This window comes from Dipodomys merriami, unplaced genomic scaffold, assembly GCF_024711535.1.
Source record: "Dipodomys merriami isolate MVZ:Mamm:240054 unplaced genomic scaffold, mDipMer1.0.p SCAF_9, whole genome shotgun sequence".
NCBI lineage: Eukaryota > Metazoa > Chordata > Mammalia > Rodentia > Heteromyidae > Dipodomys > Dipodomys merriami.
The window spans coordinates 34,958,056-34,985,831 of NW_027206512.1; the positions used below are offsets into that span (position 1 = coordinate 34,958,056).

At 44.4% G+C, this 27,776-nt stretch overlaps 1 protein-coding gene across 5 annotated transcripts; it reads right to left on the reverse strand.

Annotated features, from left to right (window-relative positions):
- Positions 1–4,378: 4,378 nt before the first annotated feature.
- Positions 4,379–27,724, reverse strand: Srd5a3 (steroid 5 alpha-reductase 3). Of its 5 annotated transcripts, none has more exons than XM_070012236.1 (5): positions 27,472–27,724; positions 16,006–16,148; positions 12,855–13,052; positions 8,583–8,705; positions 4,379–7,441 (listed from the first exon to the last, which is right to left on the reverse strand). In XM_070012236.1, the coding sequence occupies exons 1-5, from the start codon at positions 27,690–27,692 to the stop codon at positions 7,182–7,184; spliced, it is 945 nt and encodes a 314-aa protein (XP_069868337.1). In that variant the 5' UTR covers positions 27,693–27,724; the 3' UTR covers positions 4,379–7,181. The 5 variants fall into 5 exon arrangements, with proteins under 5 accessions (XP_069868337.1, XP_069868335.1, XP_069868334.1 ...); XM_070012234.1 differs by having other exon boundaries at positions 8,583–8,717; XM_070012233.1 differs by having other exon boundaries at positions 12,807–13,052.
- Positions 27,725–27,776: the final 52 nt, after the last annotated feature.

The window sequence follows — 27,776 nt, forward strand, 5'->3', positions numbered from 1 at the left end:
TGTGTGTGTGTGAGAGAGAGACAGAGAGACAGAGACAGAGACTGAGAGACAGGCAGAGACAGGGGGAAAGAGGGAGAGACAGAGAAAGGGAGGGAGGGAGAGCAAAGGAAGGAGGTGAGAACAAGAGCGCAAGGGTTGGGGTGCAATTTTGACTTTGAGTAGGAGGTCAACTGACTGAGAAAGTGCCTGTGTTCTGAAGCCTTGGGTGGTCTCTAATAATCCACATCTCTGGTGATTTCTTCTGTAATCCTCTTCCTTGGAGTGTAGGTTTGTATAACAAATACAATATGGCTAAGATAACAGATGCTATTTCCAAGATGATAAGGAGACTAGGTCTTCCTGCCCAGACACTTGTGCTTGCTCATTTTAAGGGAAGCTCCTACGCTGCTGTGAAAAGCTCTAAGGAGAGGCCCACGTGACAAGAAGTGAAGAAGGCCCCCAGACAAGGAGGAACTAAAGCCTCGAGTTCAGTAGCCAGCAGGAAGAAAATGCTATTAATACCCAGTTGAGTGAGTGTGCAGGCAGGTCCTCCCTCAGTTGAGCTTTGAGATAAGATGGTAGCCCTGGGGAAACCATGACTGCAGAGAATCCTTGAGGCAGACACATCAAGCTCAGTAGCTTTTGTCATCTTGATCCCCAAAGCTAAGAAATCATAGAAGCTCATTATTAACAGCCTCTGAAATCTGTACCATTTTGTTCCCTCGAAGTGGATAAAGCTTTGAAGCAATGAGGGAGTGGGCCACATTCAACATAGAGTATGTCAGTGGAGCATTTGCTAGGCAGAGGTAACAGCCAATGCAAGGCACTGAGTAGGAGCATGATTGACATGCAAAGGAACAGAAGGAAGGCCAGTGTGGAAAGCCTGAATAAAGGTGAGTCAGTGGTGATGGGCTGGAGAACAGGGTCTTAGTGATTGATAAAAAACTAGTCTTACTCATTGTGAAATCAGAAGATGTTACATCTGGGATGATGATCTCTATGTTTTTGAGAGATCACTATGGCTTGGGAATGAGCTGGGGGAACAAAGTTAGGAAACCAGTTTGGGGTCTGCTGGAGAAAACTAGCCAAGAAATAATGACAGAAAATACAGTGGTGAAACAGGGGCAGATTCTGGACATATTTTGAAGGTAGAGTCCTTGAATAGTCGTGGAATGTCAAAGAGAAGAGCCAAAGAAGATGCCATGGTTTTTTATCTGAAGATAAGTGAAAACTTAGAAAACTGTAGGGAGATTAGGTGAGGGTATGAAGAAAATAAGGGATTCACCATTAGTTATGTCAGCTCTGAGATATCTATGATACCACAGGAAAGATGTTAAGTAGGCCATCAGATAGATAGGTCTATCATTTAGGAGTGATGTCTAGGCTGGCTATTAACTTTTGGAATTATCAGCATAAAAATGGTACTGTATTTTTTAATAGTAAAGCACCAAGTTCACTGTAAGTGAAAGTAAAATAGACTCTCCATTAAAAGATTTCCCCAGGATGGGAGTCCAACAAAGTCTGTCAGAGAAGCAGCCTTTATGCTTTAGTAGTTATTAAAGTCTTAAGACTTGAAATCACCACATAGAGAGAGAAAGGGACCCAGAAGGTAGGATAGGGTCTCCACCATTCAGCAAATGCATGGGCAGAGAAACTTGGGACAGGACTTCCAGAGAGGTAGGGGGAAACCTCAGAGAGCCTGGTGCTTCAAATCACCGGAAGTGTATAAAGCTAGGTGTAGTGGCTCAGGGCTGTAATACCAACCAGTCAGGAGATAGAGGCAGAAGTGTGAGTTCAAGACCAGCCTGGGCTACACAGCAAGACCCTGTCTCAACAAACAAAAAGACCCCCCCCCCAAAAAAAAACCCAAGCAAAACAAACACCTCCCAAAACAACAAAACAAAGCGAAAGAAAAGTCCATCAACAATCAGAAACCAATCAACAATCAAGAAGTGACTTCTGGGTTCAGGAACAGGGTTGTTTTCACTTTTTCAAAGGAAGTTTCTTGGAGTCCTGAGGGCTAAAGAAGTGACTGTGGGTTTAGCAGTGGGAAGCAAAGAGGAAGAACAGCTCTTTCCAGGAGTTTTGCTACCAAGGAAACAGAGTTCCCAAGTAATCTAGTAAAGGAAGCTGCGTAAGGAAGAGATTTGTTTCCTGATACTGACTGCAGAACAGGGAAACACTAATGACCTTCAGAGAAAAGTGGCTGGGGATCGCCCTTAGGTTGGCAAAAGGGAATCCAATCTAGAGTTCAAGTCAAGGGTTCTGCTTCAATACTAATTTACCATTTCAAGAAAAACTGTTGTCTAGTATAGCCTTCAAGTTATCTTCAGCCTTGTCCTTCAGCTCTTTTATAACTGTAAGTTACAGATGATGGATAGGAATGTAACTGATTTCCCCATAGACACACAACTCTATCTGGGAGAAGGGAGGAAACTGATTTCCTTCACCCATTATACAAGGCACTTCTGCATGAAATTCATTCTTGCATGCTTAACTGCCCACGTATACCTTTAAGGTTCTTCTCTGGACTGGTTGTAACATCTTCCTCATTCCTTGATTCATGATAAATGAAATAAAATCTTTGGCACATGTTCCTTTCAAACTTGTGTGAGACACATGAGGTTACATTTTTAAAAAAAGTATTTTTTGCCAATCCTAATAAGAAGGCAGGAAGTGTATAAGGACACTGGGGCTCTCAAGTGGTAGAGCGCTAGCCTTGAGCTGAAGAGCTGAGGGACAGCGCTCAGGCCCAGAGTTCAAGCCCCATGACAGACACACACACACACACACACACACACACACACACACACACACACACACACACACACACACACGAAAGAAAAAAAAAAGGACACTGGGGCTTAGGCAAGATGGAGGGAACCTGTGAGTGTTTGCTTCTAGAGAATTTACTTTGCTGAGGGCAGAGGTAGGAAATAGTGGGAAGAATGAATGGTAGAGTGAAATTTTGTATGACTACAGCCTTAAAGTCTACTGAGATTAGTGGTCAGGAATTTAAAGCAAGCTAGTAACAGCTTAAACTTTTCAGGAAGCTAAACCACACAGATTTACACACAGATGAATTCGTCCAGGGCTGTAGATTGATTAAATGGGCAGGCAAAAGCAATGTAAGATATACAGGTCAAGACTGTTCCAAGGACTGGTTATGATATACTTAGAATTTTAACCAGCAGAAGTGAGAATTTCAAGTAATGAAAGGCAATGAAAATGTGATTACTTCCATAGTTGGAATTCCTAGGAGGCTAAAATGTTGGAGGCTCATGCCAGAACAATGAAGTGGAAAGACAGGAGTTGGTAGTCTGAGAGGAAGCAAAACATTATCGTCACAAGGGATAAGCAAAATCAGCATTCCATTGTTTGAGAGTCACGTATCTACTAATCACTGAACTCCTTTCTGGGTGGAGTAGGACAGTGGTTTTGCAATGGAGGATTTTTCCTATCACCTACTTTATCTGTACAGTTTATTTCAATGAAGTGGCTGATATAGTCCTGTTTTGTTTCTAAAGTGAATAGAATCTGTAGACTGGCGGGCAGCGTGATGAGGTTTCAGTGGAAGATTGTGTGGGTTGGGCACTGCAGGGGACAGCAAGCTCAGGAAGCAAGGCCCATCCAGCCTGGGCTGCAAGGTGCAGCACTGCCTGACTGTATTCAATGCTCACAAAGGTGTGTGCCCTGTTCTCTGTATTCTAGAGTGGTGCTTTTCCTAATCCACAGAAAGATGCTGTGTGGGCTTTGAAGAGGTTATACCTGGAGGCCTGGCCTGGAGGGAGATTTGTCTTCTGTTGAGAATCCCTGTGGATTGGTGTCCTCCAAGTACTTGAAGTTCTCAGTCTGTTTGAAGAAGAGACTCTATATTTACTTTCTTATTTACATGCACAGTAGCTCTTTCACTAGTTTTTACTTGGCTAATTAAACTTTGCTTCCTTCCAAACTAACACAGATTTCTATTACAGTGCAGTGGTCAACTATGTCACTTAAGAACCATTGATTGCCATTTCTGTGTTTCTTGTCCATTTAATAGAATCTTATGTTAGACCGACATTTACAAAAAGTTGGACAATTTTTCCTAATCAAGTAAAAAGAGAAGATACTGTGTAGGAAGTTCATAGGAGTCAAATGATCATATTTGCTTTTGCTTTAAAAAACTATTTTAAGGGGCTGGGAAGGTGGCTCAGTGGTAGAGTGCTTGCCTAGCATGCATGAGGCCCTGGGTTCAATTCCTCAGCACCACATAAGCAGAAAAAGTTAGAAGTGGTGCTGTGGCTCAAGTGGTAGAGAGTTAGCCTTGAGCTGAAGAGCTGAGGGACAGCGCCCAGGCCCAGAGTTCAGGCCCCACGACCGACAAAAAACAGACAAAAACAAAAAACTATTTTAAGGCTTCCTTTATTGTATTAGTCAGTTCATTTTGGGGATAAATTACCCATTAATGCTTCTGGACACTCCAGGACCCTTAGTTATGCAAATACTTCTCATCTCCTTAAACTGAGCATCCTTTAAGCTTCACTTAAAAACATATACAAAAGCTTTTTTTGTTGGGGTGACAGTCACTTTTCATCCCAGTGACAAAATATCTGAGGAAAAGCAGTTTAAATCAGGAAGTATTCTGGCTCTTGCTTTCAGAGGTGTCAGTCCATGGTAGGCAGGCTCCCTTGCTTTTAGGCTGTAGGAAAGCAGAACTATCACGGTGGAAGGGCGTGGCAGAGGATAGCTGCTTACCTAGAGGCAGCCAGGTAGCAGAGAAAGGACGGGGCTCCGAGGCAAGATACACCCTTCAAAGTACATCTTAGTGAGCTTCTGCCAACCAGATCCCTCCTAGCAGTCCAATGGACTAACTCACTGATGAAATTAGACCACTCACAATCCTATCACCTCTTAAAACAAACAAACAAACAAAAACATTGGCTGGCAACTAAACTTTTAACACATGAGCCCTTGGGAACATTTTTAGAGACTTAATGTTAACAGTAGGAGATTCTAGCGATAACCACTGATTGAATTAAAACTATACTTCAGAGCACAACTTTGTGATGACAAAATAATCCATGCTCACTGTAAGCAGATTGAGTTATGACTTGGAGACTTACCCTAGAACAGGGCTAATTTGAGCATATTCTCTGTGGTCAGTAGTTAATCCAGGAAATTCTGTTCTATAGTAGCTCAGCACCATTTCCCTTAACGTGATGGTAACCAGCATTGAAAAGTTAAGGATATTACACTTTACCAAAAGCAAAGTCAAGAATTTCCACCTCCAAGCTATTTCTGGGTCATCCTTGTAGAGATAATACAAATCTGCCCAGCATTCTCCTCTAGGCATATAGAATTTCCCCTTGCCAACACAGTCCTATTATCAAGGCCATGCTATCATGTTCTAAATCCTCTGAAGATCTTACTGCACTTCCTCTTCTATTGCCATCTGGACATGAAGTGTTTGAGCATGGAAGAAAAAGGGGAAGAGAGAGACATGGAGTCATGTGCAAGAGACAGTGTAGGTGTGGATAAGAAACTGAAGCCTTTTGCATAGGCCCTGACAGGGTCCTTCATGGAGGATGTTTGTTATTTTACTTCACAGTACAAGATCCTTAGCATCAGCCAGATCCGAAGTTGAGCCTTGGCTTAAATTGCATCCTAAAGCACAATACAATTTTTTCCCTAAATAATTTATTTAAAATTATGCATGTCAAGCAAGAATGTTGGTATAATCCTATAATCCCAGCACTGGGCTCAAACCCTAGATGCTAGGGATCCAACTCTAAGCCTCCATGCATACTACTCAAGTGCTCTATCATGGAGCGACCACCTCAGCCCCAGAAAACTTTAAGCTTTGTGAATGTAGAGTTCTGACAGTTGCTCAATTAAGTTTATTGTTGTTCACGTTTTGGCCCCAAATTGTATTCCTCCATTCTCAGCCTCCTGAGTAGGTAGGATTACAGGCATTATCTGCTAGCACCTGGTTTATAAAAAATATTTTATTTTTTGATGGTATAATTAGGAATATCAAAAGGGAATTTAGTAGAAGTGTTTTTGAAACTTTCTCTTTGGCTGACTTGCATGGAAACAGTTGTGGATAGTTACATAACTGGAGATCTTTATGAAAATACATAAAAGTATAGACTAACTCAAGCATACTTGTTTATCCCTGAAATTACTGGTGCAAATTATCTACTCATGTTATCTTCAAAGGCAATTCTTTTATTGACATATAACAAATGTTTATTGAGCACCTACTTGATACCTTATCAAGCAGGGCAGCCCATTGTTTTTTAAGCAGCCATCCCAGCCGCAGGTGTTCTCATCTTCCCTGGTGTATGAATGAGGGCATGTGAGGATGTCCTGAGTATTGGTCAGGAGTTGGTGAAGCAGCCTGGAGAAGTCCCATCTATTGTGTATGCATGCTTGACTTTATAAAGCAAGCAGACATAGCACCCCACATCTGCCTGAAGTGGCTGAAGCAACTCTCAAGACTCTTGGAGGATGATATAACCCCTGTTTTCACTGTATTTGATGTCGGTGCCCTGCATCTTGTATATACACTTCTCTAAAGGGAAAAAACAAAATGCTTAAATAGGGATATAGGTTGACCCATTGTAACAATGAGATGTACAAGACACTATGTTGAAAACTGAACTTTACAATTTAGGCGGGGGTGAGGGTGGGTGGGGGGGAAATGAGGGGGGGAGTGTAGTTGTGGAGGTGGGAGGGAAGGGAAGGTAGGGGAAAAACAAAGGAAGAGGCAACAATGCTTGATAGGAAATTACCTTGCTCATGTAACTGTAACCCCTCTGTACAGTATTTTTACAATAAAAAATGTTTTTTTTTTTTTTTAAGACTCTTGGAGGGATACTGCTTCGTTCACTCTGAGAAGTTCTTTGTGGGGGCTGGGAAGGTGGCTCAGTGGTAGAGCGCTTGCCTTGCATGCATGAGGCCCTGGGTTTGATTCCTCAGCACCACATAAGCAGAAAAAGCTGGAAGTAATGCTGTGGCTCAAGTGATAGAGCACTAGCCTTGAGCTGAAGAGCTGAGGGACAGTGCCCAGGCCCAGAGTTCAGGCACCATGACTGGCAAAAAAAAAAAAAAAAAGAAGTTCTTTGTGTAAAAGTAGAAAATCCTGCAGGCTTCTGACTTTATGTCTCTAGGAACTTGAACTTGTCTCCTGGCTTGCATTCCTCATGACGGAGGTGATCTTAAAACAAAAATGGCAGGAAAGCTCTCCTGTGCTTTGGGTAGGAGACAAATTGGCTCTTGTAGAATTTGTGGCTGAGGAACGCAGACAGGGCTTGGCTGAAGAAGACATATGTCACCACTAGCCACCAAGTTGTGTTGTAGAAACCAAAGGTGACAGCCATCGAAATGTAGATCATGAGCTCTGCTAGGTAATTTGGGGAAGAGACGTACTCAAACCAGTCTCCAAAAGGGATCCTGTGGTTGCAGTGAATGACTATGCCTGAAATGGGAAAAGACAGTGTTGTGAGCACTGGGAGTTTTAGAAAAGAAATCTCATGATTTCACTCACCAATCGCTGACAGAAACTTGTACTGAGAAAAGAGTGCTGCCTAGCTGTATGTATACCAGCATCCTGCCTTACTACACTGTCTACCTGCTATTACTAAAATGGCACATGCTCAGACTCACTGCCAAGGTTCAGAGGCTACTGGTCATCAACAGCTAACTCCAGAGTCAGGCTGCATGAGTTCAAATCTTGGCTCTTCCTCGACTAGCTGTGAAACTTCAGATACAATTGTTTCATCTCATTGTGTCCAAGTGTCCTTATTTGTAAAACGACAAGACTGTGGAAAGATTAGATTATATTCCTCGTATACAGGTGCTGTGGCATTATACATAAAGCTTTTAGAATAGGGCCTGGCACAAAGTAAGCTTTACAGAAATACTAAATAATATGATTGCTTCTTCTTTTTTTGGTCAGTCGTGGGGCTTGAACTCTGGGCCTGGGCACTCTCCCTGAGCCCTGAGCTCTTCAGCTCAAGAGTAGCCTTCTACCACTTGAGCCACAGCGCTACTTCTAGTTTTCTGGTGTTTAGATAGAGATAAGAGTGTCAGGAACTTTCAGATCTCAGCCTCCTGAGTAGCTGGGATTACAGGTATAAGTCACCAACGCCCCTCAGGATTGCTTCTTTAGTACTATAAACAGTCTAATGGAAATTGTACCCATGGTAAGTTAATACAAATGAACTAGAAAGTCAGGCTGTTGCTTTGGCTGGGATGACTCTAACTCGATGGTCACAGGAGCTGTCCCATGTGGAGCACATCCATCTGTGCAGGGTCGCCTCCCAGTGTGGGAACAGCTCAGAGACAGAGACTAGAAGTTAGGTACCTGGGGAGGAGGCACCGTGGTAGAGTGCTTGCCTTGCATGCCTGAGGCCCTGGGTTCGATTCCTCAGCACCACATAAAGCACAAAAAAAAAAAAAAAAAGAAGGCCTTCCCTTACAGACAGGAAGAGCAAAGCTCAGAGAGGCATCTCGCCAAAGTAGGAATTGGATCTAGAGGAGGTAGGAAAGGAATGAAGGGACCCAGAGAGCTAACTCCTGAGGGCTACCATAGGGGCTCTGAAAGCCTCTCAGCTCACCTGCTTTGTTTCTCCTGAGATTGCCGAGGATGACGTGGCACTTATACTGATGTGCGGAGGACCAGATGAACATCACCATTCCCAGGATGTGAAACCATCGCGCTTGCATCAGGACGTTTTTCCCTATCACATAGACTGTTGAAATAAGTATTAGCCAACTCTGCCAAGTGTAGAGGAGTCAAAAAATTGTATTATCCTAAGCAGGGCTCTCGTGGATCACACCTAGAATCCTAGCTATCCATGAGGCTGAGATCTGAGAATCATGACTTGCAGCCAGCCCACGTGGGAAAGTCAATGAGACTCTTATCTCCAATTAAGCACTAGAGAAGCTGGAAGTGGAGCTGTGACCCAAGGGATAGAGTGATAGAATTGAGCACAAAAGCTTAGGGACAGTACCCTGAGTTCAAGCCAGTATTGGCGTGGGTGTGTACACACATGCACACACACGTGCACACTCACGTGCGTGCGCACACTGTCATTTCCCTGGACTCAGGGGATCTGCCCCTCAGCCCTAGATGGCTCTGGTAGCCTCAGGCAGAGGTCCATATTAACACATACTCTCAAACTTTCTTCAAATGCTTCAGGCACAAAGCTTTCGCTCTGCCTCCTATCTGCTCTGCTCTGTGTGGTGAAAGGACTTTGTCTTCTTGCTCATGTTTCCTGTCAGGAAAACATGTTCGAAAGAAACTCTCCACGAACTGCCCTTCAGAGCCCCTGCGACCAGCAGGATCTGGAATGTGGCAGGCTGGTTTGCGTGGCTCCAACCAGTGAAGGAAATGAGTGGAGGATTTCTCCCAAATAGAAATCTGAACTGTAAGATGAACAACAAAATAATTCCTTTCTCAATTAGGGGACCTGGTCTGAGAGATCGTTCCAAGAGTAGGAACGCTAAAGAACTGTGCCTTTCTTTCTTCTCTGACTACCAGGAAGAAAAGAAGAAGGAAGGTCGTTGAAGGACATGAGCGAGCCGCTGGCCCTGCGAAAGTCAATGAAGGCCTCCACCTCATCAGCAGAACACCCTGATCTTGTCAGTCTCAATGGAAGAGGCAAAAGTTGTTCACTGATCTTCAGCAAAATGCAAGGACACTGCTGCTAGGAGGAAGCCCTAAAAGCTGATTCAAGTAAGAGGACCAAGAATCATGCCATTCTACATGGGAACGTAAAGTGGGAATGAGTTGAGGATAGCTAATGATGAATGAGAACCTAATAAAGATCAATGTGTTCATTTTTGTTAAAAAACAAACAAACAAACACCCAACAACTTGTTCCATGAAACAATCTACTATGCTGTAGTCTTTCAGTGGTCAGTAAAACTTGCCATTTACTAAAAGGATTTCTTTTATAGGTTAATAATATGAAAAACACAGTTTTAAACCTGATAGCCTTCAAGAGTATGTCACGATAGGATTATAAGCTAAATGAGGATCTTGGAGGTCAAATGTCTACTCTGAGGTCAGAGAGGGATTCCCTGTGAGGTGAGAGAGTAAGATGGAATTATAACACAGGGAAGGGGAGGCAGGCAGAAGAATACTATTCACCAAGAGTCTTATCTGGGCTCTGTTACTTTATTGACTTACTCATCAGTTATTTATTGGGTATCTGTGAAGCCTGGCGCTGCTGTTAGCACAAGGGATGTGGCAGTAAGTTAGGCAGGATTACACTTACAGTCTGGTTTACAGCATCAGAAACTCTAAAATCGGTCTGTACTCTAATTTCTGGTACAGGCTCTGGTAAAGAGATTCAGTAAAGAGGTCCAGCAGATTCCCAGGCCCATTCTTGTGTGTGTGTTAGTACTGAGGCTTGAACTCAGGGCCTGGGTACTGTCCCTTAGCTCAAAGCTGGTGCTCTACTACTTGAGCCCCACTTCTACTTCTGGCTTTTTGTTGGCTAACTGGAGATTTGAATATCAAGATTTGTCTGCTCAGGCTAGCTCAAAAGTCGATTCTCAGGTCTCTGTCTCTGAGTGGCTAGGATTACAGGCTTGTGACTTACAGCACACACTGTGGCCACAAGATGCCTCAATATGTTCTTTCCCAACAGGTCAGCAAATCAGCTCTCCCCATGTTGTCCCCAGTGACCCAAGGAGTCCTCTTGAAGGACCAGGTGGAACAGAGCGGAGTATCCAGAATGCTATTTTGTAGGTGCTTATGCTGCCTTTCCTCACCTATTTCCATGGGAGTGAAGTAGAAGCCAAGCCAAGGACTGGGAGAAAGCTCCAGAAGAGAGGAAAATGTTCTTAGAAAGATTCTGGAAAGTTCCTCTGGTGGAGAACCAGGAATGACAGCTCACACTACAATACTGGCTAAATACATGTATGCCACCAATCAGGGAGGAAGACAGCTGGTGAATTAGATGGCAACATGGTGGCTGAGTGGCTGGAGACCATAAATAATTCACAAACTGAGGATTGTTCCTAAGTTGTACCTTAAAATCATCTTTGCCAAATTGCCAGTGGGTCACGCCTGTAATCCTAGCTACTCAGGAGGCTGAGATCTAAGGATCACGGCTCGAAGCCAGCCCGGGGAAGGTACATCTGTGATATTCTTATCTCCAATTAACTATCAGAAAACTGGAAGTGGGGCTGAGGCTTAAAGTGGTGCTAGCCTCGAGCAAAAGAGCTCAGGGACAGCTCCCAGGCCCTGAGTTCAAGCCCTATGACCACCACCAACAACAACAAATCATTTCATAGTCAAAGGAGCTGTACAGCAACAGTGAGAAGGGGGCAGGTGGACATAACTCAGATGAGGGAAGAAGGCCCACTCAGTGTGGACATATCTATACCTCAGTCTTGATTTATGAGGATGTACAGGTCACCAACAAAGCCTGGAGCCTAGGACTTAGAGAAAATGGTCATGAAGGACAAAGTGCCTGGGCCATAAGGAAACCATGGCATTAAAAACTCATTTCAGGGTGGGGACAGGAGGGAAAAACTGGGAGAGAGCGAGGGGAGGAGTGACAGTGTTCAAAAGCAAGTATATCCTTTGCCTAGACTTACGTGACTATAATCCAACTGTATATCACTTTTCTTTTTGCCAGTCCTGGGGCTTGAACTCAGGGCCTGGGCACTGTCTTTGAGCTTCTTTTGCTCAAGGCTAGCACTCTGGAACATGAGCCACAGTGTTACTTCCAGCTTTTTCTATTTCTGTGGTACTGAGAAATCAAACCCAAGGCTTCGTGCATGCTAGGCAAGCACTCTACCACTAAGCCACATTACCAGCCCTGTATATCACTTTTATAATAACAATAAAAATTTTAAAAAAAACAGCCTTAAAACCTCAAAAAGTACATGTACTCTTTACCTGACTTATGTAACTGTAACTCCTCTGTACATCACCTTTATAAAAACAATTTAAAATATGATTAAATAAAAAAATTCATTTTAGGAGCTGAGGCATGGCTCAAGTGGTCAAGAGCCAGCTGTGAGCTTGAAAAGGTGAGGGAGAGTGTGCAGCCCTGCATTCAAGCCCCATTACAGGCATAACAAAACTAAACAAATAAAACCAAAAACATCCATTTCAATCTCCCAGAAAGAAGTAGGTATGGTGTACATGCCCGTAATCTTGTCACTTAGGAGGTGGCTGCAGGAGGATCATGAGTTCTAAGCCAGCGTGGCAAACACAAGAGATCCTGGCAAGAGACCCTGTCTCAAAAACAAAATGCAAACAAAAGGGCTGGGGGTTTTGCTCAAGTGTACAGTACTTGCCTAGCATGTATAAGATCCTGAGTTCAATGCCTAGCACTTAAAAATGAATCTGGAATGATCATATGCCCAAGTTGTTTTTACAAAAATAACAGTCACAAGTTTTAGATAGCCCCCTTTAGACTCTAAAACCAAACCCATTTTGTTTACTTCTTGTAAATACAGGTTTTGCTTTCCACTTGCTGGATAGAGAGCCAGGAAACGGAAGGCAATCTCAATTTATCAGCTTTGCTGTCCTCTCCCTTTTGTTATAAGAGAACCATCATAAGGACTCATGACGAAACAACAACAAAAAACCCCATCCTGAAATCAGGCTGATTCAGGTGTTGCCCTTTATTATCTTCCCTGATCGCAGGGCTGCTGATTTGTGGGTTGAGGTTTGGAAGTTACTGTGAATATATGCCCTTGGATGTGTTATTCTGTAAAACCTAGAGCCTAAATTCTAGAGCCTAAATTCCCAGAATGCACAGTGGCTGGGCTGCTTTCATTTCTTAATCCCCTAGAGGGCATGAGTGAGCACTTACCTGAAGACCACCCCTCACGAGGCCTGTGATATGGGAGGGGCCACTCACCATTCCTGCCATCCATTGGTACTTGGCTCAGCACAGTGAGGCCAACCAAGACATAGTAGACAAGTCCAAAACAGTATTGCACTACATTAATCACGGCATTGGAGAAGACGCTGACATAGAGGCACTCGAAGAGTCTCCGTGCACTGTGCAGCCACAGGAACAGCAACACCAAGAATGCCGATAGTGCCAGCTCACCCCCTGCATTTCAGAAGGCCACATGTTCAGATCTCTCTTCCAATACTTAGTGTGAAACTAAGTATTACATAGGACTGGAGCCAGAAAAGGGCTGTAGGTAATACATTCTTCCTTTTAGGATGGGACACATGTGGTCAGAGAGTTTGCCTCAAGGTTTACACTGTAAATTAGTGCCAGAGAGGGACCACGACCATCACCTAATTGCGCTTCATTATAGAGAATCCCAGGTGCCCGTAGGGTCCCCGAGGTCCCTGAGGCACCACAGAGCCCTCGATGGAGGCGGGATAACTCATCTCTTTCTATGTTAGGCAATATGAAAAAGAACCGCTAGAGGTGTAGCTGAAGAGAGGAACCCTTACCTAGCAAGTAAGAGGTCAGGTCCTGGGTTCAATCCCAGCACCACATACACAAAGCAAAACAAAGAAGAAAGGAAAGAAACAAATTATACTTGTAGGGCAACAGCGAGTCTGGAGAAAACTGCTGCGCTTCTCATCCCTCCTCTCCAAAGAGGTCCAAGGAGAGAGAGAGAGAGAGAGAGAGAGAGAGAGGAGAGAGAGAGAGAGAGAGAGAGAGAGAGAGAGAGAGAGAGAGAGAGAGAGAGAGAGAGAGAGAGAGAGAGAGAGAGAGAGAGAGAGAGAATTTATGCTGTGGCTCTCACTTGGATTTTTTCTTTTGCCATGCCTCAAGCTTTGTTTTTTGTTTTTTGTTTGCTTGTTAACTCTGGGATTTCTCTTCATGGACTGGCTTTGAACTTCCATCCTTAGCTCTCAGCCTGAGTAGCTAAGATTACAGATGTGAACCCTCCATGCTCAGCCAAAAATAGCTATTTTAAAAATAACATAAACCCTACATTTTCCTTCTTCAAGTGAGTCACACATACCATCTCACCTATATAACTAGCACTTAGATCAAATAAAAACCTGACAGTGGTACTTACTAGACACTATGTTCAAAATGAACTATACTACTTGTGGGGGGGGGGCAGGGAAAAACTGGGAAGGAGATGACATTGTCTAAAAAGAATGTACTCCTTACCTGACCTATATAACTGTAATCTTTCTATACATTACCTTTATAATAGCAATAAAGATTTTTTTTTTTTTTTTTGTCAGTCGTGGGGCTTGAACTCTGGGCCTGGGCGCTGTCCCTCAGCTCTTCAGCTCAAGGCAAGCGCTCTACCACTTAAGCTACAGCGCCACTTCCGGTTTTCTGGTGGTTTATTGGAGATAGGAGTCTCACGGTCTTTCCTGCCGGGGCTGGCTTTGAACCGCGATCCTCAGATCTCAGCCTCCTGAGTAGCTAGGATTACAGGCGTGAGCCACCAGCGACCGGCTAGAATTTTTTTTAAAAAAGGAAACAACCCAACCAGGACCCTTCTAAGCCCTTCCCCATCTACTTCCCTTCCTGAGGGAAAGCCCTCAGTCAGACCTTTGGTAATAATTAAAGCCTGGTTTTTAACTCTGTAGGAATGGGTTAAAACAACCAAGTGAACTCCCCAAATTAACACTCTGAATGCAAAAAACATCAGCGGATCCCACTGCCTACAAATGAAATGGTGACTTTTTATTGAGGGAAGTTTGACTTGCTGAGGTCTCTCCGTCCCTCCCCTCCCAACAGAACAACACTGCTTTTCTCTTTCTGATTGTCCTCTTGGGTGACAAGCCCCACTGCTGATACAGAAAAGATTGTTCCTAGGGAGCCAGAGGTTTGGCAGCTGGAACAAAGGACAGAGATGAGGACAGAGAATGATTGTTTCAAGTTCTGCCTCTCACCCTCTGCTTGATCTTAATGGAGGCTACTTCATGGCATTTACCTTCAACTCCTTACTGTGACACAGGATCCACTGTATTGCTCAAGTCTGTCTTGAACTCTTGGGTTTGTGCAATCTTCCCATGCTACCTCATCTAGATCTAATTCTTTTTTTTAAAATTTATTAAAATTTTTATTGTAAAAGTGATGTACAGAGGGGTTGCAGTTATATAAGACAGGTAATGAGTATATTTCTTTTTGAACAGTGTCACCCCCCTCTCTCATTCCAGTCCAATTCTCCCCTTTGTTCCATATATCCTCTAAATACTGCTGATGTGGCTAATTTAAAGTCCATTTTGTAATCTGGACAATAAGTATTTACAAGAAAAAAAAATTTTTTGGTTGGTTGTAGGACTTAAACTTAGGGCCTAGGTTCTTTTGCTGAAGGCTAGCATTCTACTACTTTAAGCCATAGCTCCACTTCCAGTTTCCTGGTAGCTAATTAGAGATGAGAGTCTCACAGACTTTCCTTCCCTAGGGCTGGCTTTGAACTCAGATCTCAGCCTCCTGAATAGTTAGGATTACAGGTGTGAGCCACCAGCACCCAGCATACAGAAAATTTTTATTCTGTAACCAAAGCCTCATAATATAACAAGCCTTTTAAAACATTTTGCCAAAATTATTATTAGTGCCACTTCCAGTTTTCTGGTGGTTTATTGGAGATAACAGTCTCACGGACTTTCCTGCCCAGGCTGGCTTTGAACTGCGATCCTCAGATCTCAGCCTCCTGAGTTGTTAGGATTGCAGGCATGAGCCACTGTCAGCCCATTCAAAATTATTTTTTTAATGAAATTAATACTTTGACTCCTATGGCACGCTTTTAGCTGGGGCTTGTATAAATGGTAATTGTTTCAACTTGAGGGATCCTGAAAACTTCCCCTCATGTGTATCAGAGGGAGGAGGGCCTGTCCTGTACATGGTACAACATTCTCTGACGTCAGGGGTAGAGTATAACTTGGCTGTGTCATAATTAGTGATGACTTGGGGATATTCCCTTGGCTATCCAGCAATGAACCATGCAAACCCTTTGATGCCCTGGGACCCTGGGATGAGGCACCTGAGACGCAAGAAATGCACATAGCTCCCATATAGAGGACAGAGCAGAGAGGAGGAAATGGTGTTGTACGGAGGTAGAGATCCAGCTTACCTTGGAACTGTGCTGCTCCAAGAATTCTCAGCAAAGCATGAAGCCAGTTTGGAAAAGGCACTCCCAGGAACAGAGATTGTACAAGGAACCAAAGCAGGAAGCCATTCCATAGCACGGCGATGACATAGAAGTGAGAAAAGTATCTGCAGGAGGAGGAGTGAAAGACAAACACCAGGGTAAGTAGGATGATTCTTTTCAGTTCTCCTATCCACCCTTTCCAGAGTAGAATTTTGCTTTTTAACACAACCTAAGTTCTGCAGTGTTCAGATTTTTTAAAGCCTTTCAAATCACGGGACTGCTGAACTTAAAGGGAAAAGAGGTCTGTTCTAGAAGGACGCAGTTACCTTGTGAACTTGCATTGAGAAACAGCTAACAATCTTTCTTCTTCTAGGGAACAGAATCGGGCCCAATTTCCAAACAAGAGGGCCACAGGACCTTGCAATGAGAATCTAGATGATTCTAGCACCATTAAAATCTGTGAAATGTTTTCTAGCCATATTTTGATCACATTGTTAACCAAGTATAAACTTGAGGCTAGAAAAAACTTAGAAGGACTTAGGCTCTAGTTCTTTTCTGCATTGTGTTGACTTCAGATTCTTGAATTGTAACATGACTAATATTAATAATAGAATTAGGTCTGAACTCCTTATAGTTACAGTTCTTAGAACTACTGAATCTATTTTGCAAACTAAATACAAGTAGGTCCACAAAACTAACAGAATGAACTTGGCAATCCTACCCTAATGTGAAAGATGGTGGTGACTTGACAAATAGAATCACCTTTTATAGCATGGAGGCCTTCACTTGTTCTTAATTTTAATTAGCATACAAAGGGGCTTCATGCGACTTTCCCACACATGTAAACAATGTATCCTGATCAACCTCACCCCTTCTATTCCTCTCCTCATCCCACTTCCTCTTCTTAAAACAATTTTAAAGGTCTTTATTTTTAGACAGAAAACAAGCTATATCTACAATATTCACCATTATTCCCCTTCCCTAGACTGCCCCTCCCCACATTAAGCCTATTTTCTTTTCCTGTCATTTTAGTATGCACAAGAGATTTCACTATGGTGTTTCTGATAAGCATATATTATGTTTTGCTCAGGATATACCTCTCTTAGCTCTTTAAACCCTTCTAGTCAACAGCTTTCAATGAGGTTCTTCACGTCATCTGCATACACAGCTGCACTATATTTCACCACCATTCACCTCTTCTTGCTCTTCCCATGCCCCTTCTCTGCATCCTTCTACACAGTGCCTCACTCATTGGTTTTGAGGGCCCCTTTCCTGTGCCTAACCTACAGGTGCCCTTCTCTGCAATGCTTCGAGTCAAGTGTTTCAGACTTTGGATGGGGGGAAGGGTTAATGGAATATTTTCATACGCATTAATAGATATCTGGGAGATAGGACCAGAGTCTAAATATAGACTCACGCATATTCCATATGAACCTTATACACATACACGGAAGATCATTTTATGTAGTACCATTTAGTGCACCTGTGTTTGACTAAGACCCCAATATATAAGGTCAGGTGTGAAGTTTTTCCATGAGGCATATATTAGCGCAATTTGTATTTTGGAGTTAAGAGCTATTCAATTAGTACTTTTCCTCTCTTCAAATCAATTCAGAAGCTTTCTGACTATTCTGGATGATAAGCAATCACCTGGCCTTTCCCGTATCAATATTAAGCCCCTCCTTTTTCTTCCATTTGTGTCAGTTAAAGAGGAACTATGCCAATAGAGGATAAACATAAGGGAAGGGGCTCCAGATGAACCCGAATGTACTCATAAGAGAACTCACAGCCTCCAGGACATGCCCAGTCTGCCAACTCAGCTGTACTCCTATCATTCAATAGTAACCTGCTCTGTTTTCTTTTTTTTTTTTTGGAAGTTTTTTGTTTTGTATTTTTTTGTTTTTATTTTGGCCAGTGAAGGGGCGTGAACTCTGGGCCTGGGCATTGTCCCTCACTTCTTCAGCTCAAGGCTAGTGCTCTACCACTCGAGCCACAGCACCACTTCTGGCTTTTTCTGCTTATGTGGCGCTGAAGAATTGAACCCAGTGTCTCATGCATGCAAGGCAAGCACTCTACCACTGAGCCAACTTCCCAGCCCACCTGCTCTGTTTTCTTACCTGCTGCTAGTCAACTTTGTCTCTGCCCTGCAGGACCACACACACACAGATAAACTGTAACTCCACACATTAGCTCCAAAGCTATTTGAAGAAAGCCACCCTCTTCTCCAAGCCCACGAGCCTAGTGTTCTCCAGTTGATGCATCAGAGTCAGTTGCCAACCCTGGCTCCTAGTCTTTAGCTGTACTTCAGATTGTTCTTAAGCCTCACAGCTCAGAACTAAGCGCACAGGGCAGAGCTGGATGGGACTGCCCGGCTCTGCAGGCTCCCATGGGACGGGGGAGGTGGCTGGATTCTAAAGAGCAACTTCAGGCCACCAGCGTTACCTACTCCATTTTCTGGAAAATATTTATAGTGTACTCAGAGTGTACTGGGTCCTAAGCAGGGAGCAAACAGACCAGGTTGCTGCCTTAGTGGAGTTTACCTTTCACAGGAGTCAGGTGGTCAACATCTAGTATAATGGACAGAGAGGGTCCATGGGGGCTACTGTGGATAAGTGGTGAAGGATGTCTTTCTGGGAGTGAAGGCGGCTGGAATGAGTAATCCTCGCTGACTTCTGGGAGAAGCACTTTCTAGGCAGAATATGTAACTGTAAAAGTACTGAGGTGAGTGCACGCTGGGTGTGTTCAGGAGAAACAAAGGACATGTGTATGCTGTGTGGCCTGACCAAGAACAAGAGGGGCAGAGGATTCATGGTGTGTACGTCTGTAATGCTAGGTTTGTAATGGAGATCTACTTAGGCAGAGGAATGACATGATGTCATAACTAATGTTTGAAATGCTTTCTGGGTAATGGAAAAGCCTTGGACAGTGGTGGTGGCCTGCAATGCCAATGGGTCAACATGGCAACTGAAATTTTATTATTATTAATAGGTTCTTTTTTTTTGGGTCCGGTTGTGGGGCCTGAACTCTGGGCTTGGGCACTGTCCCTCAGCTCTTCAGCTCAAGGCTAGCACTCTACAACTTGAGTCACAGCGCCACTTCCGGCTTTTTTTTTTTTTTCTTGTTGCTTATGTGGTGCTGAGGAGTCAAACCCAGGGCCTCATGCATTGCAAGGCAAGCACTCTACCACTGAGCCACCTTCCCAGCCCCTATTAATAGGTTCTTATTTGTAGCACAGGCTGGCCTTAAACTGGTAACCCTCCTGCCTCAGCCTACTGAATGCTGAGTTATAGGTATGTACCCTCAGGCTAGGCTACCATGGTAAATTTTTATGCCACATATATCTTAACATGATAAAAAGAAAACATTTTAAAGAGCAATGCTTATTCATTTTATTCTTAAATTTAAATAATAAGCCATTAGTCACATAGAGAATAATCTAGTTGTTGCACAGGGGCTGCAGACTGGTGCCTGGGAGAAGAAAAAAAGATTGTAACTATAAAGTTCATTATCATCATGAGGCAGGTGAGAAAACTAAGGCTCAGAGAGGATCACCCCACAGGGGTAGCTCTTGGCTCCAGACTGAGTTCAGATGACTCTGGTGTTCTAACCATTCTGATCATCTCTATTCATGAAACCCGGCTTGCCTCAACCTGTTTTCTCACCTCCATTACAGAACCAATTGAAATCAAGCTTAAATCAAGCAAATGGTGCTCAAGTGTCTTTTATATGAGTTGCTCAGCCACACCTTGTTCTTGCTATGCCCAACTTGTGCCAGGATGCTTTGATTGGAGGATACATTGGCTGTTTTCCTATTCTATTCTTGCATTTTGTTTTTCTTTCTGAATTTCTCTATATGACACATTTTCTTCTTAGAAGTTGGTGTTGTTGTGTGTATACTCGTACTGAGGCTTACACTCTGGGTCTCTCCACTACTTAAACAACATCTCCAGTTCCAGCTTTTTTGCTGGCTGTAAGATAGGGATCTTCTATTAGCCTACCCAGGCTGGCTATGAATCTAGACTCTCAGATCTCAGCCTCCTGAGGAACTAGGATACGTGTGAGTCAGTGGCCCAATTCATTTTCGATTCTTACTTGTTTTTAAAAATCCAACTCAATGCTGGGTGCCAGTGGCTCATGACAGTAATTCTAGCTACTTATGAGGCTGAGATCTGGAGGTCTCAGTTTGAAGCCACTATAGGCAGAAATATTACAGAAACCCCACCTCCAAAACAAATAGCAAAATGCCGGGCTGAAGATGTGGCTCAAGTTTTAGAGACTCCAGTCCAGTCCAGTGGTATACAAGGCTATGTTCAAACCCTAGCATCCCTCCACCGCCCGCCCACCGCCCCCCCCCCCCACAAAAAAAGATCCAACTCAAGTCACAAAATATAGATGGAACATCTCCACTGCTTTCTGTTTGCAACATGATCCTTTTCCCTCCTTCCACACTTGACTTCCATGTAGCAGCATTTCCCAAGCCTCTGGGAGCAGGGACAAGCTAATCCTTAAGGTGGCAAAGAGCTCTATGTGGACACTCCTTGATTAATAAGCACTTTTGTGGTTACTTTGAACCATGACTGCTGTAGGGCCTGGAGATATGAGAGTAAGTGTGTGACAAGATAACCACCCCTACCGTTGCAGATCTCCACCCCTTCCCCCCCCCCCCCCCACACACAGTGTAAATCTTACAAATATGGCAAAAGTCAGCTAATTGCTACTGGGGAAAAAAAGCAGGGGAGAGTAAAAAAGGGATGCTGGAGATGATCATTTTAAACAAGATGAATAAGGAGGGCCTCACTGTGGAGGTAATATCTGAGTAGTGACAATAAGTGATGACAAAAGCCACATGGCCAAGTAGATGGAAACCTTTTCAGATAGACAGAGCAGTGCACAGACCCTGAGGCTGGACAAAGGACTGACAGAGAGGTCCATAAACTGGCATAGAGCTAGTATGGGCAAAAAACAGAAGACAAAGCTAGTCGGGTGGTAGAGATGGGACTGCATAGGGCCTGGGACTTTAGTGTGAGTGGCTGGAACTCCTTTGTGATATGGGACCCGGAGACGGGATTTGACTTAATATGTACATATATATCTGCTAAATGCTGGAACTGATCGTAGGCCCTAATTGGGGAAGCTGTAGGGTTAACTAATGTTAATGTTTGTTGAGTTCTACTCAGGTGCCTGACCCTGTGCTAAATAACTAGTGGTTCCATTACACTACTGCTCTAATTCACACTAGTACCACTAATACAGCAGCTTCTTGTCTAGTCCTTGCCACATAAGAGCCATCATCCTGGTGAAACTTGAGTAAGATGATACAGTGCTTCATCCTCCACTACAACCTTTCATTACTTTCCACCTACTCAGAACAAAACCTAACCTCCATCCATGCCTATAAAGCCCTGCTGTGGGCTTTCTCCTCATCCCTCCTCTCCTTTCTAGGTCTCCCTCCCTATCACCTCTCTATACTCCTAGGTAATGATCAAATCACACTGCTGGATCTCCTCTAAAGCATTCATCCCAGTGAAATTATACTGCGTGGTTTACAAGGGTTGTCTCTGTCTATATAGGTTCAAAAGAGCCTAGAATACCTGTAGACCAATAGCAGGTATCAGTAAATGTTGGTTCTCAGTGAATGAAGGAGACAGGATGTACATCATTCAAGTTGATTTTAAGAATAAGGACTGAAGTTAATATACAACCTCTTCTTGTCATTCAAAACTTACTGATGGAAGGGCCTAATTATCCTCAGACCTGGAGCTCTTATTCCAGATAACTCAGGACAGATGCAAATGTAGTCTGACAAAGGCTGTACACCCTTCTCAAAATAAGTGTAAAGCCGTAAGGATTATAAAGGAAAACAACATTGACAGATAGGTAATAACAATAAAGAATCAAATATGTAATATGTGAGCATGTGCATTTCTTTTGTATCAAATAACCAGATTTAGTGGTGCTACTACAATGTTATCATGGTGATGAGAAACTGTTTTGTAGTATCTTCAGTACTTTTAATGTATATTAAAAACTATCACAGCCAGGAGTTGGTGGCTCATGCCTATAATCCTAGCTACTCAAGTGGCTAAGATCTGAGGATCTAGGTTCAAAGCCAGCCCAGGCAGGAAAGTCCATGAGACTCTTATTTCCAATTACCACACAATTAACTAACACACACACACATACATATATTAAAATATGTCAAAGTTTTAGCAAGCCCTACTATTACTGTGATTTGCTGACTACATTTATAATTAAGGAAATATTAACTTTCATCTAAAAATTAGTAAAAATAATATGACTTCCCCTCTTTTTTGCTTCCTGTTTGTTTACTCTGTATCCTATCTGTAGACCCCAATCCACTCAAGACATGATGGACTCCAGTGGAGAAAGCCTGGGAAACCCTGTTTCCACAGCTTAATTTACAGTATTCCTTTTTGGAACCATTTTGAAATTTAAGCAACAGTAGCGTTTCCATCTACTATGGGAGTCCAGAGCATTGTCACTCTATTCCAGTGCACCCATCTGTTCAGACTGTTTGAGAAATCCAAAGTCTAGGAATCAAAAGAAAAGCAACTGTCATCTTAAAATAAAAAACTTACTGGACTGACAGGTAATGCAAACTAACATTCCAGGACCTCACTTAAGGTTTTATTCTTGCCTCCTTATATGCAGAAACACAACTAACAACTAGCTCCAGTTTGTAAGTGTAGAAATCATAGGCTTATTTTCAAATGTCAGAGATACTATGGAAAACTATTTAAATAGAAGCATATAGATTAAGATTACTCAACAGTTTCAAATTGGATGAACTTAGCTAATACTAAGGGCCAGCTCGGGGGCAGGAGTCTGTTCTCATTTGATCTTTCATAAGATTCAGCTTTGTGGGTTGCAAGACCTTCTCCAGATGCACACTAAGGGTTCAGAGTTTGGGATTTTACTGGCATTTGCACCATGAAGTTATATACTTCTAGGCAAGAATCTGCACACCTGTGGGGGGGGGGAGGGGAAGGATTGGGATTGGGGTGTAGGGGGGAGGCTGCGAAGGGATGTGAAGGGTAAACAAAGGAGGAGGCTGCAATGCTTGGTAAGAAATGTATGCATTATCCTGCCCATGTAATTGTAACCCCTCTGTACAGTATGTTCACAAATAAAATAAAATTAAATTAAAAAAAAAAGAATCTGCACACCTGTGAATGGGACATCTAAGACATAACTTTTATTGGGCCTGTCAATTAATTGAAAACAGGACATGAAGCCCTTCTCGCCCAGCTTTGTGCTCTTTCATTTTACAATCACCTTGGGCTTCAGGAAAACAAGACTCAACCATAAGCATCTTGTGACAAACAACAACAACAACAAACCCTGCCCCTTAGACAAACAATGCCTTCTTATCATCTTGAAGAGAATAGCTAAAAGCTCCAGAGAGACCATGCTCCATTGTTCCTACTCTCCTCAGAGGTAACAATTCCTGCACAAAGAAAGACTAAGCTAATGGCCAACCAGGTCACACTGGTGGCTTGGGGCTGTTTTCGCTGTGCCTACATTTCTTACTCCCTGTCCCCAATTCTCCCTATTTATCCTGAAGTCTGGTACCTTGAAGGAATTCTGAAGTGCTATCTTCCTATGGCTGCCACACAATGAACCTTCTTTCTTTGTCCTTTACCTCCCTTTATTTATTTATTTTTGGGTCCGGTCATGAGGCCTGGACTCTGGGCCTGGGTGCTGTCCCTCAGCTCTTCAGCTCAAGGCTAGCGCTCTACCACTTGAGTCACAGCGCCACTTCCGGCTTTTTTCTTTTTGCTTATGTGGTGCTGAGGAATCGAACCCAGGGCCTCAGGCATGCAAGGCAAGCGCTCTACCACTGAGCCAACTTCCCAGCCCCCTTTACCTCCCTTTATTTGGGAAGGGACTCCTGAAGTTTGGGCCTGTGTTCTCAAAACCTAGTTTTTCAATGATGATGACTGTTCTGCTGTGCGGACTAAATGAGGAAAGGCACACTCTCCAAGTAGTAGTGTGGTCAGGATATACAAGGCAGTGTCTGCCCAGCTGGCGGTGGTTACTCATAAGAAATTCTAACAGTACTGAGAAACTGCTTTTGGTTAAAAAAAGTACTGACTCTTTACTTAGGGCCATGAACACAACTAAAAGCAGAATGAAAGCTTCTCATCCCCCTCTCCTTTCTGCCTGGGTTTCCTGAAGTCACCTTCTTCAGGAGAGGACTGATGGACACCTTTATTAGGGATGGAAACTACCCCTATGCGGGACAGATCACTCACACACAACATGACCTTTCTTAGTATAACTCAGATTGCTTTGAGTGATGACAGATATCAATTTCTCTAGAACCCCTGACAAGGATCAACAAGACCCCACTTTGCCTGTTTAATTATGCACACCTCTCTACCCCCACCATCCTAATTCCTTTTTTTTTTTCTTTTTATTTCTTTGTTAGTCATGGGGTTTGAACTTGGGGCATGGGCACTTTTGTGCAAGGCTTGCACTCTACTACTTTGAGCCACAGCACCACTTTTGGTTTTCTGGGGGTTAACTGGAGATAAGAGTCTCATGGATTTTCCTGCCATGGCTGGCTTTGAACTGTGATCCTCAGATCTCAATCTTCTGAGTAGCTAGGATTACAGGTGTGAGCCAGCACGTGACCTCAATACTTCCTCTTTTTAAAACTAAACTACTAGCCTGCACCTGGAAAATGGGCTGAAGTGCTTTGCTTCCTTTTACCATATGTCCAAGTCATGTTATAAACTCCCTTTCTCTGAGGCTTGAACTCTCTACCACTTAAGCAACATCTCCAGTTCCAGCGTTTTTTTTTTTGCTGGTTATAAAGAAGAGTCTCCAGATTTGTCTGCCCAGGTGGCAGATCTCTTAGATTCTCAGCCTCCTGAGCAGCTAGGATAACAGGCATGTCAGCGGCCCAGTTCATTTTCTATTCTTGCTTGTTTTTAAAGATCCAACTCGCCAGGCGCTAGTGGCTCACGCCTGTAATCCTAGCTACTCAGGAGGCTGAGATCTGAGGATCTCGGTTCAAAGCCGGCCCGGGCAGGAGAGACCCTGAGACTCCTATCTCCAATAAACCACCAGAAAACCGGAAGTGGCGCTGTAGCTCAAGTGGTAGAGCGCTCGCCTTGAGCTGAAGAGCTGAGGGACAAAGCCCAGGCCCAGAGTTCAAGCCCCACGACCGACAAAAAAAAAAAAAAAAAGATCCAACTCAATGCTGGGTACCAGTGGATCATAACTGTAATTCTAGCTATTTAGGGGGTTGAAATCTAGAGGATCTTGGTTTGAGGCCAGCATGGGCAGAAAAGTTAAGAGAAACACTACCTTCGAGATAAATCGCAAAATAGATAGTACTCTTCACCACTAATCATCTCAGTTTTATTTGGTATGTTGTGGCAAGAGGAAAGACCTGATCTGACTGTGGAACCCCTGGAGTTAGGCCTCTGGCCTAGAATTCCCAGTTACAAAAGCAGTAAAATCTCTCCAGTGCTCCCTGGCCACCAACTCATCATTTTCTTCTGATTATAGAAATGAGTTGTCCCAGTCTATCAGTATCATGAAGATTGGAAAACTGCAGAGAAGTAGAAGGAAGCTACAAACTCTCACTTCCTCCCAACTCCAATTATCCTTGACTGTTTTTAGATGCAGGGGCACAGAATTTAATGGGCGAGTAATACCTATATATTCAGTCATGGGGCTTGAACTCTGGGCTTGGGCACTGTCCCTGAGCTCTTCAGCTCAAAGCCAGCCTGCTCTACCACTTGAGCCATAGCGCCACTTCCGGTTTTCTGGTAGTTTATTGGAGGTAAGAGTCTCTGGGACTTTCCTGCCAGGGCTGGCTTTGAACCTCGATCCTCAGACTTCAGCCTCCTGAGTAACTAGGATTACAGGAGTGAGCCACTGGTGCCCTGTCATGAGTAATATTTTTTGAGATAAATAAGTGCCTTTCATTATTGGCCTGGATTTGTTGTACTTTTTCCAGGACTGAAAGATGTTTTTAATTTAGGAAAAATACAGCAATGAGAACAACTCTCATACCACTTAACATCATAGGAGGCTCTAATCTAGAACTGTGAGGGAAGAAAAAGGCAAAAGTTATTTCATAATATAGTTGAAATGACAAGACGTACAGAGTTCAATTGTTATAGTAATGAATAAGTGAGAGATTCCAAGTGTCCTTCTTACCTCTTACGAAATGACAGATTTGAGCACTAACAGCTGGAGAAATAGGTAAATGCAGAGGAGGCTTTGAAGTCTGCCCTTAAATCCAGAGACTGTCATCTTTTTCAAAAGTGAGGAAATAAATTGTTATAAGGCAGAAAAGGATATACTGAAACCAAACCAGGTGAAAACAGGACAGCAATTTTTGTTCCTGGCTTTTTTGTTTTGTTTCTTAAAGAGTCTCTTAGACACAGAAGGCATGGCGGAGAACCTGTGCACTTCTTTCTGGGTGTTGGCTCGGAGTGACTTAGCTTGCCCTTCTTACGAGTTGCCACCTGGTAGATCTTTCTCCACAGACAGGAGTTTAGCATCACCTGTGTTTCAGAAGCCAGAGATACTTAAGCCTGTGTCATCAGCATCCCTGGGTTGCCAGGAGTGCTTTAGATGTTTCAGTCCATCAGAAACTCTGTCATCGTTCAGGGTCAAAGCTCATCCAACAGAAATCCCGTGGCGCCATTCCACGTTTAATCCTTTCACCTCATTCATTCAAAGTCCTTCCTACCAGCTAACTGAGGGCGCGCCCCGAAGAGGGAGAGAGCGGGAAGCCACGGCGCTCTTCCTCCGTTTCCCACAGGGGTTGGCTGACCCCTGAACTCCAAGTGGAGAATAAGACAAAAATAGGAAGGGCATTGTATGAATTCTACTTAAGCCTCGACGATCAATGCCTTCATTCAACTTGAGGAGAAAACAAAGTCAAAAGGAGCTGCAGGCGGCGGCAGCTGCGGGCAGGGACGTCAGGGCTGCGCCCGGGGAGGTGGCATCCACCGGGTCCTCCCGTGTCCTCGCGTCCGGGGATCAGGGGTGGGGACAGCGGGGGGGGGGCGGATCTGCCTTCACTTCTACGAATTCCGAGGCCCCGGGGCGGGGGTCACACCGGGGACCGGCCAGAGAACCCGACACAAAGGCTGGGCCCTGGTCGCCCTACGAGCAGGCCTAACGGGACGAGCGGCCATTTCCCCGGGAGGACTCCCCCCTCCACCCCGCCCCCGGCGCCCGCGAGTTCACGGTCCCGCGCCCGTGAACAGCGGCGGCGGGCACCGGAGCCCGGCGTCCCCGGGCGCCCCGCAGCGGAAGCGGGAGGTAGCCGGGGCCTGGCCGGGCAGAGCCGGGGACCGCCGGGGACAGCCCGGGACCGCGGGGCCGCGCAGCACCGGCCCGTCTCTGCCGCCCCCTGCCGGCGGCCGGCGAGCACGACGCCCCGGCAACCGCGGTTACCTTTTGGGGACGTCAAAGGCGCGGCAGGCGGCCGGGCGCGGCACTCCGCCCAGCTTGGTCTTCCCATAGCGGATCAGATCCTGGAAGAACGCGTAGCCCGGAAACAGGCCGGGAGGCACGAGCTGCAAGAGCAGGGCCAGCAGGAAGGCGGCGGCCAGCGCTAGCCACAGCGCGCGCAGCGGGCTCAGGGCCAGGAGCTCGGCGCCCGTCCAGGGAGCCATGGCCTGCTCCCGCAAACCCACGCGGCCTAACCCGCCGCTCTTACTTAGAGAGGGCCCCGGGCGCGCCGGCCTGAAGAGGGCGGG

Coding starts and splice junctions, on each gene's coding strand:
- Srd5a3 (XM_070012232.1), bottom strand. CDS start 27,692: ATGGCTCCCTGGACGGGCGCCGAGCTCCTGGCCCTGAGCCCGCTGCGC. Junction 8,718..12,806: donor TCGTGAGGGGTGGTCTTCAG/GTAAGTGCTCAC, acceptor TTATTTCAACAG/TCTATGTGATAGGGAAAAAC. Junction 7,442..8,582: donor TCTCAGGAGAAACAAAGCAG/GTGAGCTGAGAG, acceptor TTCCCATTTCAG/GCATAGTCATTCACTGCAAC.